Below are 15,224 nucleotides of genomic sequence, written 5' to 3'. Positions count from 1 at the left end.
AAAAGTAAATACTTGTATTTTATTCTTTTTTAAAAAATTTTATTTATTTATTTTTTTGACAGAGCCTTGCTCTGTTGTCCAGGCTGGAGTGCAGTGGCGTGATCTTGGCTCACTGCAAGCTCTGCCTCCCACGTTCACGCCATTCTCCCACTTCAGCCTCCTGAGTAGCTGGGACCACAGGCGCCATCCACCATGCCCAGCTAATTTTTTTGTATTTTTAGTAGAGATGGGATTTCACTGTGTTAGCCAGGTTGGTCTCGGTCTCCTGACCTCATGATCCACCCGCCTCGGCCTCCCAAAGTGCTGAGATTACGGGCATGAGCCACCATACCTGGCCTGTATTTTTATTCTCAAAAAAATTTCAAGCAACTCTGCTTTTCAAACAAAAGAGCATGTCTTATGATGCTTCTTCAGCCAACTCTATTTTAATAAGTTTGTAAGTTTCAAGTGATGCTTACTTACTTAAATTTATTTTTGCTTTAATTTGCCAAATGTATACACAAATGAAAACTTTTGAGAGAAGAACCTTCAGGGAGAGACTGTTTTGTGAGCTCTCTTAACTATGACTTAAGTGAAATAAGGGAAGCAGAATGGTTAGCCTCCCTTTTTTTCTTTCCCCTCTTTCCTTAGTTGAGAAGACATTATGATTCCCACTGTGTAGACTAACATCTTAAACAGTGGAACAGGGTAATGTCTTTTGTAGTGATTCTCAATTTTTGGTGTGCCCAAGAGCCAACTGGGAAACTTTTTAAAGCTCTAGGGCTGTATCCTTTAGCAACTCTGATTCAGTAGGTCTGGTGGGGCTCATAGTTTACATTTTAATTAAGTTTCCCTAGTGATTCTGATGTAGTGGCTTCAGTGTACACTTTGAGAATTACTGCTGTGGTCTTGTGCAGGAGTACAATCCTAGTAGCATTTTCAGTCCCCACATACCTCCTACTTCTTAGCTCTGTCACTGGAATAACAGTTTCAGGAGGTGCATCTGTTCAAGGAATAAGGAAGATAGAGGAATAATAGGTCATTCTTTTTTTTCTCTCTCTCTCTTTTTTTTTTTTTTTTTTTTTTTAAGAGACAGCATCTCACTCTGTCACTGAGACTGGACTACAGTGGCATGGTCATAGTTCACTGCAGCCTCAAAGTCTTCTAGGTTCAAGCCATCCTCCTGCCTCAGCCCCCTGAGTAGCTGGGACTACAAGTGTACCACCATACCCGGCTAATTTTTTTTTTTTTTTTTTTTTTTTTTTTTTTTTTTTTTTGGAGACAAAGTTTCGCTCTTGTTGCCCAGGCTGGAGTGCAATGGCATGATCTCGGCTCACCGCAACCTCAGCCACCTGGGTTCAAGCGATTCTCTTGCCTCAGCCCCCTGAGTAGTTAGGATTACAGGCCTGTGCCACCACGCCCGGCTAATTTTTTGTATTTTTAGTAGAGATGGGGTTTCTCCATGTTGGTCAGATTGGTCTCAAACTCCCAACCTCAGGGGATCCACCCACCTTGCCTTCCCAAAGTGCTGAAATTACAGGTGTGAGCCACCATGCCTGGCCCCTGGCTAATTTTTAAAAATTTTTTTGTAGAGACGGGATCTTGCTTTGTTGCCCAGGCTTATCTTGAACTCCTGGCCTCAAGTGATCCTCTGGCCTCAACCACCTAAAGTATGCTGGTATTACAGGTGTGAGACACTATGCTTGCCTGATAGGACATTCTAATATGTTTTTTAATCCCTTTGGCAATTACGGAATTCAAGGCGTCCACACAAAATCAGTAGCATCAGTGACTCCTTGTAACCTTTTCAGCTCTTACTAGTGGGGACATGGGATTCAGTGGTAAAATCATGCCCCCTTGCTCCCATAGGCATTCACCAGGACTTTTGACTTCTCATTTCTTCTGTCTTCATTTCCCTGCTATTGGCTGGGACTTCATTAGAGTTGTACTTGGCTCTTACTGGGCAGACATCATTTAGTAGAGGAAAAACCAGGGAACTGCTGCTTCCTGTGTGTATACCATTGTATTACTGACTTGGTAGACAGTACATTTTTGATACTTAGAAAGTTCCTAGTTCTTTTGGACAAATCTGAGGAGTAGTCAGTGTGGATCTTCCTGGACTTTATTCTCTAACCACTGTTCACATTTCTCAACTGAAGAGGGGTTCTCCCCCCATACCTTTCCCCGACTGTGCTCCACATTCTCAACTGAAGAGGGGCTGCCTGCCTGTACTTTTCCCCGACTCTGCAGCTGGCATATCATTCATGTACTGTTTTGCAGTTGTGCTAGGTAACTAGACAGTTACCTTTTCTTTCCATAACTTGCCTGTAAACCATTACTTTCAATCCACGTGAATAATTTCATGACTAGCTTGTGAGTTTATATTAATATTTAAAAGTAACTGCAGGTTACCTATATTTAAAAGCCTTCTTTGCACTCTATGTATACCAAAATAGCCCTCTCATCTTGGTATTATAATCGAAGGAAAGCTCCATGAAGGCAGGCATTTTTCATCTATTTTGCTAATGGCTATATTTCCCCTATCTGCTGTGTTGCTGGCATTTTGCTGAAAGAATCATAAGGTTTTATTACATTTATACTGAAAGTACCATATGAGATAATCATTTTTAAAACTGAGGAGTTTTTCTCCCCACCCTCCATTAAATTATAGCTAACCTGTTTAGTCTTCCAGGTTGCATATTCTTATTAAACTATAGCTGACCTGTTTAGTCTTCCAGGTTGCATATTCTTCTACAGGAAGATTGTGATATGTATTATTTTGTAAATTGGATTTTTATGCTAACCACTGTTATTTTCTTAAAGGCAAATGTTCTCCAGTTACCCAACTACCACTGTACTTCCCACACGTCGGGCACAGACTCCTCCAATATCATCGTTACCCACCTCTCCTTCTGATGAAGTAGGAAGGAGGCAAAGTTTAACTTCTCCTGATTCCCAGTCAGCAAGGCCAGCTAACCGCACAGGTGCGTGTGCTGATATGCATTATGATATCCAAAAGTTGACATTCCAGATGTGTGGGATTTCATTATGTGGGCATTTTGTTTTGTCTTCACAGAAAGTAAAATAGTGATTTTAATGAAGGGGAACTGCCCCTTTAAACTGAGCTATCATCTTCATTTTGAAGCTGTGGATTGAATTATGGCCATTTGGGAGAGAAATAATGTGCTGTACATTAGTCATATCAGCTCCTCATTTTTCCCAATCTAGCCATTTTTAGTGTTGTAAATTTCCCTCTAAGTACTGCTTTAACTGCAACCCACACATTTTGAAATGCTGTGTTTTCATTTTCATTTAAAGTACTTTCTAATTTGCCTTTGATGTCTTCTTTGCCCTCTGGACTATTTCAAAGTATGTTATTTAGTTTTCAAATATTTGGGTGATTTTCTAGATATCTTTTTATTATTGCTTTCTAATTTTATTATTATCAGAGAACATATCTTGTATAATTTGAATCACTTTAAATTTATTGAGACTTCTCTTATAGCCTAGAATATCATCTGTTTTGGTAAATATTCCAAGTGCATTTGAAAAATACGTGTATTGTGTTGTTGTTGAGTGTTCTATAAATTGTTTAGCAGGCTCAAATTGGCTGATAGTGTTGTCCAAGTCTTCTAGTTACTGATTTTTTTGTCTACTTGTTCTGTCAATTATTGACAGAGTGTTGTTGAAATCTGTGATGATAGCAGTGGATTTTTCTATTTCCTCTTTTCAGTTCTTGTTTCATATATTTCAAAGCTCTGTGTGTAGGTTCATAAACATTTAGGATTCTTATATACTTTTAATGAATAGACCTTTTGTTATTACGAAATGTCTTTATTCTTGGTGATATTTTTTTGTCCTGAAATCTGCTTTGTTTGATGTTATTATAGCCACTCATGCTTTTTAAAAATTGTTAGGATGGTTTATCTTTACTCATCATTTTACTTTTAATCCATTTGTGTCTTTATATTTAAAATGGGTAAAGTCAGCATGTAGTAGTTAGGTTTTGCTTTCTTTTTTTTTTAGGAGGCAGCCTCTTGCTCTGTCCCCCAGGCTGGAGTGATCTTGGGTCACTGTAGCCTCAACCTCTTGGGCTCAAGCAGTTCTCCCACCTCAGCTTCCCAAGTAACTGGGACTACAGGTGCATGCCACCACACCCAGCTAATTTCTGTATTTTTTTTTGTAGAGACAGGGTCTTACTATGTTGCCCAGGCTGGTCTCAAACTCCTGGCCTCAAGGGAGTCTTGCTTTTTTTAATCCAGTCTGCTGTTCTCTACCTTTTAATTGGAGTGTTTATGCCTTTTACATTTAATGTGATCATTGATATGGTTGGATTTAAATCCACCTTTTTTCTATTTTGTTCCACCTGTTTTTTGTTCTCTTTTTCTTTTCTACTTTCTTTGAATTAAATGAGTTTTATTATTCCATTTTATCTCCTTTGTTGGCTTATTATCTATACCGTTGACCCTTGAACATTGCAGGGGTTGGAGCACCAACCCCCTGAACAGTTGAAAATCTTTATATAACTTTTGACTCCATAAAGATGAGAAAATATATTTACTATTCATTAAGTGGAAGTGGATCCTCATAAAAGTCTTCATTATAGTCATATTCCCATTGAGTAGGCTGGGAAAAGGAGAGACTAGTCTTGCTCTCCCAGGAGTGGCAGAGGCAGAAGAAAATCCATGTATAAGTGGACCCAAGCAGTACAAATCCATGTTGTTCAAGGGTCAACTGTACTTTGTTTTATATTTTTAGAGATTACCTTCTGGTTTATTGTATACATCTTTAATTATCAGAGTCTACCTTAAAGTGATATTGTATCACTTCATACATAGTTAAAATAATAATTTTACCACAGGATGATTTTATTTTCCTTTTCTCATCATTTATACTTTTGTTATCATACATTTCACTTTTACACATGTTATAAGCTCCATAATAAATTATTATTTGTTTTGGATAGTTTTTATAGCTATATCTTGTAATTCATTCATCTTTTCTTCTGCAGTGTCTAATGTTCTGTTAATCTCCAGTGTATTTTTCTGTTCAAACACTGTAGTTTTCATCGGTAGACATTTGATTTGTTTTGTTTTTAAATCTCATCTTCCATGTCTATTTCACATGCTCAGTCTTTCCTCTAACTTACTGAATATGTGAAATAATAGTTGATTCTCATTAGCAATAGTTATGTTCTAAAAGGTCATTATGGACACTGAATTAGCAAATACTGAACCGTTGCTCCTAGGAGAAGTACAGGATTAAGTTCCTGTGAACTCCTAGTTACATTTCTGTCATCTGATCATTATACTGTATAATCTTGTTTTATGCATCCTTCTGTTTGAAGATACCACAATTAACATATACTGTTTATTCACTAACAGTGAGCTCATGGCCACCAACACTATAGCTCATCATGAATGAAGGTTATCTAACATATATATTTTCTCCATAAGGCACATTACAGCTTCCTTGTGCTTAGAAACACTAGACAACACTTTAGCACTATGCTTGGGGCCATTTTAATCAGGGAAATCACCGACCAAAAGCACAAAAATGCAAAGAGTGTAGCATTAAGTAGACTATGAGAAGGACACTTGTTTTTCACATAAGAGCTGAAACATGAAGGCAGAGCATCACCTTGTTGAACCTTAGCTGTGAACACATGTGTTGAGGGACTAAACTTTTTAGTCCCTCTGCATATGTCACAAATGACTACAAAAGTACGTGAGTATTGATTTTGAGATTACAAATAAATTTTATTGAGTACACAAATTTGCAAATATGGAACTTAGACGAGGAGTGGGATATTTACATATTCTTATAGTACCTCTACACAAATCTTTACTAAGTATAACATAAATGGATGTTAGTAAAACTGGAATTACAGGCATGAGCCACAGTGCCCAGCCACATATTCTGAGTAGAGGAAAATTTCATTAAACTTGAACAATACTAGGAAATTGAGGACTGTGAAGACACTTTTTATTCATGGTATCTAGTGATATTTAGGTTCTTATTTCTCTTCCTTTTGTCTCAGCGTTGTCAGACCCAAGCAGTAGACTTTCAACTTCTCCTCCTCCTCCAGCAATTGCAGTTCCCTTGCTGGAAATGGGGTTCTCTCTTCGGCAGATTGCCAAAGCCATGGAAGCTACAGGTACGATAAGTTTTTATATATCAGTGTATACAGATATGAGAAGTCCTAGCTTATTAAAGACAACATAATTTTTAAGAGGCTATGAAACTTGGTAAGATTTTTAACACTATATTTTGTTACAAGAGCATCATAGCAAACACTCTTAAACTGGTAACATAAAGACCTAATTCTTTGCTCAAAGTCAGCATCAGACTGTTTTTCCCCTGTATAGGTGCTCGGGGAGAGGCTGATGCCCAGAATATCACTGTCCTTGCCATGTGGATGATAGAGCACCCTGGGCATGAGGATGAAGAGGAGCCCCAGTCGGGCAGCACAGCAGACTCCAGGCATGGAGCAGCCGTTCTAGGCAGTGGCGGGAAGTCAAATGATCCCTGTTATTTGCAGTCACCTGGAGACATACCATCAGCTGATGCTGCTGAAATGGAGGAAGGTTTTAGTGAAAGGTGAAATTCCAGTTCCTGTACTTTTGTTCCATGTGTTATAAATTTCAAAGCCCCATTTATTATATATCCCTTCATAAATGCTTCTAATTGTATGTAAAGTTGATAAATATAGTTATATGAAAAGATGGGCATTTTAGTTACAAGTTTATATTTCTGTGAAGGGTAGAAGTGATATGACAAGTTTTAATTTGAACAGGTGTTTTCATGCCAGAAGGAATTTCATAATTTTTGTATAAAATTGTACTGAAAAAGGAAACAAAACAAGTTTATTTTGAAGTAAACATGCTAATAAAATAATTTTATCTCATACAAGTGATATTAAATCGAGTATTCATTTTAATATTGGACCTTGATTTAATGTATTTGATAGAATTGAACTTTTTTTTCTTTTTTTTTTTTTTTTTTGAGACAGAGTCTCACTCTGTCGCCAGGCTGGAGTGCTGTGGCACGATGTTGGCTCACTGCAAGTTCCACCTCCCTGGTTCAAGCAATTTCCTGCCTCAGCCTCCCAAGTAGCTGGGACTATAGGTACCTGCCACCATGCCCGGCTCATTTTTTGTGTTTTTAGTAGAGACAGGGTTTCACCGTGTTGGCCAGGATGGTCTCGAACTCCAGCCCTCGTGATCCACCCGCCTCAGCCTCCCAAAGTGCTGGGATTACAGGCATGAGCCACCGTGCCTGGCGTAGAATTGGACTTTTAACTCTTCTCTGTGTAATATTTATATTTTCATCTCTTGTATAGTTTTCAATATCTGGTAGAAGATGCCCCTTTAAGTGTAAAAAGATTTCTGTGATAATGCCTATCCTAAAATGAGATGTAATAGAATCTCTTATGAATTCTCCCTAAAAATCTTCTTTCCTTCATCACTTCTTATGACTTTAGATCTTTTATTTTTCATTTTAACTATGGAGCCATATAGTAACCAAGGCTTGTGTCCTGTATGGCATGCAAGCTTTTTCCAACAAGCTCAGTGAATGTTTTCATAACATATTTCGAAATACCTGTTTTTCCTAGGCAAGGATTCTCAATCATTTCAAATTTTAAGTATTTAATCATTTAGAATTTAGTTAAGGTCATATTTGATCTCATTTAAATTTGAGCTGCATTAAACATCATTTTGTTGTTGGCAGAATTCAAAATCAGATAGTTATTGCTCAGGTCACAGGAAATGATATGTGTATAATTGAACTGTACAGGGATAAAGATGTGTTTCACATTTTATCATAAACATATTTTATTCTCAGTGAGAATAAAGTAACACTGCAAGTAAGCTTATACCTATGCTTTCTTTTCATAATGGTTTTTAAAAATTTGTGTTGCTTTCTCACTTGCACTTGTAGCCCTGATAATTTGGATCATACAGAGAATGCAGCTTCTGGAAGTGGACCATCAGCTAGAGGTCGCTCAGCAGTAACGAGAAGGCACAAGTTTGACTTAGCTGCTCGCACATTGCTAGCAAGAGCAGGTAATTGTATGTTTCATATCCTTTTCTTTGTGAAAGATCTTATTTTGAAAGCAATATAAAGGCACATTAAAGAAGATGCAAACTAATGATACTAAGTGCTCAGTCCCTCCACATTAACAGAATAGCTATTTGGATATCATTTTCTATGCATTTACATAATTTTATTTAAATCATAGCATACATTCATAGGCTTATTTTAAGTTCCCCCGGGTGCAGAAGTCTATACTGGCCACTTGTAGATTTTGAGAAATTATATAAATGCTCTTCCTTCTGCTCTCAGTCAATTATAATTTAAGAAGTGATGATGCATGTTTAATATTTAGCATCAGTGGTAAGAAGGAGCTGGAAAGGGCACTGTGCCAAAAAAAGTAGGCACTGGCTTTTCAGATGTACTACTCTGTGGATGTTAGGGCTTCACTGCTAGGTAAGGACCAGATTCCCTCATTACATTAGTAAAGTCTAGGATTATGTTCTGGGCATGTAAAATATAAATTATAAGGAATATATTTTCCAAATCAAAAACTTGAATATGTGATTTGTCAAAACAGAATTTGATCATTGAAATCCTAGAACATAAGTAATGATTCAGTAATTTACGGGAACAGTGAGAGAACTTGAGACCATCCTAGAAAATATAGGATGTATATTTCTCATATAATTAAGGTGACTGATAACGTGTAGGTGAGAACCTATCTCAATTGGCTTATTGGATCTCAGACCATAAAACATCATATTATACCTATCACACGTGTTTCCTCTCTTGCAAATGGGGATAGTAATAGCACTCATATCTCACTGGGTTATTGAGAGGTTTAAGTAAGAGAATCCATGCAATGCTTTATAATGTTTTTGTTGCTGTTGTTAGAGATAGGATCTGGATCTGTCACCCAAGCTGGAGTGCAATGGCACAATCCTAGGTCACTGTAACCCTGAACCCCTGGGCTCAAGACATCCTCCTGTCTCAGCCTCCTGAGTAGCTAGGACTACAGGCACATGCACCATACCCAGCTAACTTTTTAAATTTTTTTGTAAAGACAGGGTCTTACTATGTTGCCCAGGCTGGTCTCAAACTCCTAGCCTCAAGTGATTTCTCCTGCCTCCACCTCCCAAAGTGCTGGGATTGTAGGCATAAGCCACTGCTATAATGATAATCATATAGAAAAAAAACTTCAATAAATATTGGCTGTTACTACATGTATGGCAATTAAGAGCTGGCGAAATACTCAGAATTATTTTATGCATTCAAATAAAATGCCTTTTTGTTTTGTTCTGAGCGGGATTATACCGCTCTGTGCAGGCCCACAGGAATCAAAGTCGGAGAGAAGGAATATCTTTGCAGCAAGACCCAGGGGCGTTGTATGACTTTAATTTAGATGAGGAATTGGAAATTGATCTTGATGATGAAGCAATGGAAGCTATGTTTGGACAAGACCTGACCAGTGACAATGATATTCTGGGAATGTGGATCCCAGAGGTACTGGATTGGCCTACCTGGGTGTGTGTGACTGCAGCGGGGGCTGCTCTGACTTATTTTCCTGCCCTCCTGTTCATATAGCTTACTAACAGCAGCCTTGCCTAGAGTTGAAACACTCTAAAAAATCTTGTATCTCATCCTGATGTTTGGGGATTTAAAGCCTGAGGTTACTTTGATACCTACAAACTAATAAGGAAAAGTCTCTCTTGCTTTCTCTGTGGGATTTTATTGCTTCTCTCCCCAGACAAGATGAATAGAGCCATACTGTGGTAATATTTGATTCTGATGTCAAAGATAGATTACAAAACAAGCATCAGGTTCCAGTAGATGTTGACAGGTTATATAACATGGCTGTTATACTCACATTGCTATCTGAATGCATGTTCTTCTCCTTCATAGGTTCCATTTAATCAATGTAATGCCTAATTCTAGGAACCAGTGCTCACCTAGATCTTGTCAATACTTCCATCTGGGGGAAGGGTACATGGTGGGTTTGTATGTATACATTGTTTAGCATTACATTTTTGTAGTAGGGAGACCAAAAAGCTCATAGGTGTAAGTCCTACAGGAAAGAGAATCTGCTATATAAATAAGTGAATCGTAATGATTTTTCTCAAAAATTTATAAAATAGTTATGCATTTTGTGACCAGATGAAAAATAATTCTTTTCACTATTTTTTTTTTTTAAACTCATTTCGAGATAGGACACATTGTCATGTTTATTAACTTTTCTCAGTAGGATACTCAGTTACTTGTATTATTGATATAACTTACTAGAGTGAGAGAGAGCAAAGAACACCTTCAGATTGTGTTATCTGAATTCTGATTTGAAAGAAATATTTATGTAGCGTTAATGAACGTGGAAATATTCTAGCATCTGTAATAAAGTAGTGAATTTAATATCATAAATAATCTACTTGGCACTTCTTGGTTTTATGTTAAATTGACTGTAATCATTTGGTATGAAATCCTTTTGTGCAGCATGTTTGCGAGTCTGAAGACAGGGAAGAAGTGGTGGTGTGTGAACTGTGTGAATGCAGTGTTGTCAGCTTCAATCAGCACATGAAGAGAAACCACCCAGGCTGCGGGCGCAGTGCAAACCGCCAGGGCTATCGCAGCAATGGTTCCTATGTGGATGGCTGGTTTGGTGGTGAATGTGGGAGTGGAAATCCATACTACCTGTTATGTGGCACCTGCAGGGAGAAGTACTTAGCCCTGAAGACCAAATCCAAGACAACAAGTTCTGAAAGGTACCTTGAAATTGTCTAGATATCCAGACCTCCTGAAGATACCTCATACCTTAAGTCTTGGGAACTATAGATTTTTCATGTGAGGAGTTGCATTTAACCTTCCCTGAAATCCCATGATTCCTACACTTTGGGCAGAAGGGATGGATGGGGTTTCAGAAATTCATGTTCTCAGGAATAGTGGCATGGCAACATATCCTTCCCTGGAGTTTGACCGTGTTAACCTTTGACTTGTTGGCAAGTAATGGTCAGGACCCTTTCCTTAACCCTCAGGAGGCTTCTACTCAATTCTTTTCGTTGGTGTTTTCTACCATATTTCTGGCATTTTAATTAAGATCTTTTTCCTGATTAAAAAAAGAGACTTTTGATTAAATGAGTTCCATAAAAATATTATCTCTTTACATCCTTAATTCCTAGAGAGTAGGTTTGTTGCCCTTATTGTCACCTATTAAAATCTTTAAGGTTTTATGGAATAGAATTTGGTTAAAAGAGTTGTTTTAGGTAACCCAGAAATCTCCCCAGTAGTTTGGTTAAATAATCATTGATGTTGTAAGCATGTATGTACCTACATACCAGCAGTTTTTATTATGTTAGCCTATAACATGAAACATACTTTTTTATTTTGTGCTGCTTTATTAATGACCTCTTAAAATATTCTAATGACTTAATTTGCATTTTGGGGTACTAACTGTTTTATATAAAAATGCAATGTTCTTCATGTTTGGTGCAGGTACAAGGGACAAGCTCCAGATCTAATTGGCAAGCAAGACAGTGTGTATGAAGGTAGTTTGTTTTGAGAGCCTCTTTATTTTACATGTTTTTTTAATATATCCTCTCTGCTTAACATCTGTTACTAAAATTCACCTTCGTGTGTGTGTGTTTGTATTTGTGTACATGTTAACTTAAATTTTCCCTTAAAAACTCAAGGTAGTTTAATAGCAACAACCCTGGTTTAAAAGTCAAAGGAAGAGAACCTGGTTTCAAACATCAGCTTTACCACAGAATATTAATTTCTATTTGGTGTATTTTTTTTTCAAAGTAGGGAAAGGATGTGGTATATTTTGAATTTCCACCCTAATTGTGGAAAGTAAAAAATAAATACAGATGAGCATTGATGTTCCTGGAGCACTCATTGTCTTGAAATAACTCATTCCCTAATGATTACAGACAGCTAAGAACTCTTTGTTAGACCCATGACAGTATTTTTAATTAGTTTAAACCTTTATTACCAGCTATAGCATTTGCTATTGCTGTCAATTTATTTAACTACATTGACTCCCTTTCCCTGAGAGTCTCACTTATGCTTCAGGAGTGCAGTTTGGTTAAGTTTGCAGGAGATGGTGCCGTAATTCATTATGTGGTCACTGGACTTTCAGTCTATCTGCATTTTATTTATTTATTTATTTATTTATTTATTTATTTATTATTTTTATTTCTTTGAGATGGAGTCTCACTCTGTTGCCCAGGCTGGAGTGCTGTGGCGTGATCTCAGCTCACTGCAGCCTCCGCCTTCCAGGTTCAAGCGATTCTCCTGTCTCAGCCTCCTGAGTAGCTGGGATTACAGGCGCACACCACCATGCCTGGCTAATTTTTGTATTTTTTGGTAGGGATGGGGTTTCATCCTGTGGGCCAGGCTGGTCTCAAATTCCTGACCTCAGGTAATCCACCCACCTCGGCCTCCCAGAGTGCTGGGTTTACAGGCGTGAGCCGTCGCATCTGGCCGCTCATCTGCATTTTAGATGTATTTTCAGAATAACCATTGCCAGCAGATTTATGTAATATTTATACTCACATACTATACATTTATTTATTTAAATTCCAGAAGACTGGGACATGTTGGATGTTGATGAAGATGAAAAGCTAACTGGTGAAGAAGAATTTGAATTGCTTGCTGGACCGCTTGGTTTAAATGACCGGCGCATTGTACCAGAACCAGTTCAGTTCCCTGACAGTGATCCACTAGGAGCATCAGTAGCAATGGTCACAGCCACCAACAGTATGGAAGAGACTCTAATGCAAATAGGTAAACTGAAATGCTGATTTGCATTGATTTTATAGCATCTACTGTAGTTTGTTTCTTAGGTAAATAATAATAAAGTAAAAGTAATTAAGACTAATGGTTCAACATTATCTCACCCTAACAAGTCTCTTTAGCCAGTTGTTTTAACATTTTGAAGGTATAATGTGATATTAAGTTTTGGCTGGGCGTGTTGGCTTATGCTGGTGATCCCAGCACTTTGGAAGGCTGAAGAAAGAAGGTCGCTTGAAGCCAACAGTTCAGGACCAGCCTGGGCAACATGGTGAGACCCATTTCTATAAAAAAAATGAAGAAGAGTAGCTGGGTGTGGTGTTGTGCACCTTTAGTCCCAGCTACTCAGGAGGCTGAGGCAGAAAAATCGTTTAAGCCCAGGAGTTTGAGGTTATGGTGAGCGATGATTGAGCCACTGCACTCCAGCCTGGGTGACAGAACCAGACCCTGTCTCAAGAGGAAAAAATAAACTTTAAAAATTTTTTTTGTCTTTCATGATACCGAAGCAATAAAAAGATTTATAAGACTTATTATTTAAAAAAAAAAAAATTGGTGTTAAGAGAATCCTGTAACCAACTCAAAATTATTGTGCAGTCTTCTTTTTATTTGGGTGAGAGGGTGTGGTAAATTTTTGGTATAGGGAATACAAAATAAAGAATTGGGTGATATTGGTAATTCAGTCCTTTATAAATTCTCAAAGCATGTTTTTAAAACTTTCTTATATCTTTCTTATCAGTAGATGTGATATATGGACAAAATGAACAAAACAATACTTAATGGAAAAATTTCTCCTGTGGTAAATACATTGTTAACATAGAAATATCTAAGTTAGAAATATCCAAGTTTAAACTTAGAAATGTGTGAGTTTCTCCTAAGAAATTTTCTATATAACCAAGTTCCAGATGAGCGAAAGACATTGGTTTGTTATGGAACCTCTGTAGAACAGGAAATTTTTTTAGTAGTTCAGATATATTTTTTTTCTTACCTTGTTGAGAACGAAACAAAATTATGTTTTTCAGGTTGCCATGGCTCCGTAGAAAAGAGCTCCTCTGGGAGAATAACGTTAGGAGAGCAGGCAGCTGCCCTAGCAAACCCTCATGACCGTGTGGTGGCTTTAAGGAGAGTGACTGCTGCTGCTCAGGTTCTTCTGGCCAGAACCATGGTCATGAGAGCACTGTCTCTTCTCTCAGTCAGGTAAGTGTTATTTTATGTCATATGATGCTAAGTTAACTTCTAATGTACGTTAGCTGGGAGTCTGGTGGTGTTTGGGAGGGTGAGAGAGAATTTGAGAAGCTTGAATATGTACTGTTGAATGAAAGATGTTAGACATAGTCATCATTGTTATTCACTCAATTGGTCTTTCAGTTAATACTTGGCTCTTTTTAGGTAGAAAATAATGCCATTATCACAACTGAGTAAACTGCATACATTTTATTTTGTTGCTTGAAATGGGAAACTAAGGCTGTTGATCCAAATGGTGCTGGATTAAAAACTAAAGGTCAAAATGTATCGACCGTCTGTGTAGCTAAGTCAGCCTGCAGATACCATCATGGGGATCCTTGCTGTTTTCATACTGTGGATTGTAATGTAAAAAGGGGGTGAGAACCAGAAATACCTAAAAGGTAGCCATTTAAGAAGTGATAAAGCAGGAGTATTTAATGGCAAATCAGTGAAGGCAGAAGGATCCTGAAAGGAAAACAAAATTTCCATAAGACTGTGTGCTATTGGCTCAAGGATAGGCAAATAGGATAGGACAGAAGAGAGTTCAGAAACCGACCCACACATATAAATAAACACTTGATTTATGACAGTGGTTCACACTGTAGAGCAATAGAGAAAGGATTTTTTTTTTCAATAACTGAAGCAGGGTCTGATGGTTTATCCACATAGGAAAAAAAAAAAAGCCGGCCGGGCGCGGTGGCTCAAGCCTGTAATCCCAGCACTTTGGGAGGCCGAGACGGGTGGATCACGAGGTCAGGAGATCGAGACCATCCTGGCTAACATGGTGAAACCCCGTCTCTACTAAAAAAAAAATACAAAAAACTAGCCGGGCGAGGTGGCGGGTGCCTGTAGTCCCAGCTACTCGGGAGGCTGAGGCAGGAGAATGGCCTAAACCCAGGAGGCGGAGCTTGCAGTGAGCTGAGATCCGGCCACTGCACTGCACTCCAGCCTGGGCGACAGAGCTAGACTCCGTCTCAAAAAAAAAAAAAAAAAAAAGCCTTGGTCCCAACCTCATATTATATAAAGCAAATAATTATAAAGTGGCCCTTAGATTTAAATATGACAGAAAAATAAATCAGTAAAGTTTATTGAAGGTAACATAGAAGAATTTCTTCTTGATCTTGGGACAAGCAAAAATTCCTCAAGCAGGTCACAAAAGGAATCTGCCATAAAAGATTGATAAATTGGAATACAATAAAATAGAAAAC

The 15,224-nt window shown here is 37.9% G+C and overlaps 1 protein-coding gene across 18 annotated transcripts in view; it reads left to right on the top strand.

Annotated features, from left to right (window-relative positions):
- HERC1 (HECT and RLD domain containing E3 ubiquitin protein ligase family member 1) overlaps positions 1 to 15,224 on the top strand; it is a 224,297-nt gene that overhangs the window by 164,283 nt on the left and 44,790 nt on the right. For 17 of the 18 annotated variants that reach the window (XR_012415025.1, XM_073995967.1, XM_065548019.1 and 14 more), the window contains 9 exons: positions 2,803 to 2,963; positions 6,020 to 6,136; positions 6,348 to 6,579; positions 7,921 to 8,045; positions 9,320 to 9,540; positions 10,501 to 10,773; positions 11,501 to 11,549; positions 12,589 to 12,789; positions 13,815 to 13,989. Coding sequence is in view for 17 of the 18 variants with exons in the window: in XM_073995967.1 (XP_073852068.1) it covers positions 2,803 to 2,963; positions 6,020 to 6,136; positions 6,348 to 6,579; positions 7,921 to 8,045; positions 9,320 to 9,540; positions 10,501 to 10,773; positions 11,501 to 11,549; positions 12,589 to 12,789; positions 13,815 to 13,989 (1,554 nt within the window). In the remaining variant the exon portion in view is untranslated. The remainder of the gene's footprint in view (positions 1 to 2,802; positions 2,964 to 6,019; positions 6,137 to 6,347; positions 6,580 to 7,920; positions 8,046 to 9,319; positions 9,541 to 10,500; positions 10,774 to 11,500; positions 11,550 to 12,588; positions 12,790 to 13,814; positions 13,990 to 15,224) is intronic. The other variant, XM_065548021.1, reaches the window with a different exon arrangement.

The sequence above is a fragment of the Macaca fascicularis genome, chromosome 7, assembly GCF_037993035.2.
Source record: "Macaca fascicularis isolate 582-1 chromosome 7, T2T-MFA8v1.1".
Taxonomy (NCBI): domain Eukaryota; kingdom Metazoa; phylum Chordata; class Mammalia; order Primates; family Cercopithecidae; genus Macaca; species Macaca fascicularis.
Note: the sequence above shows the minus strand (reverse complement) of the source record. Positions and strands in the feature narration are given on the sequence as shown.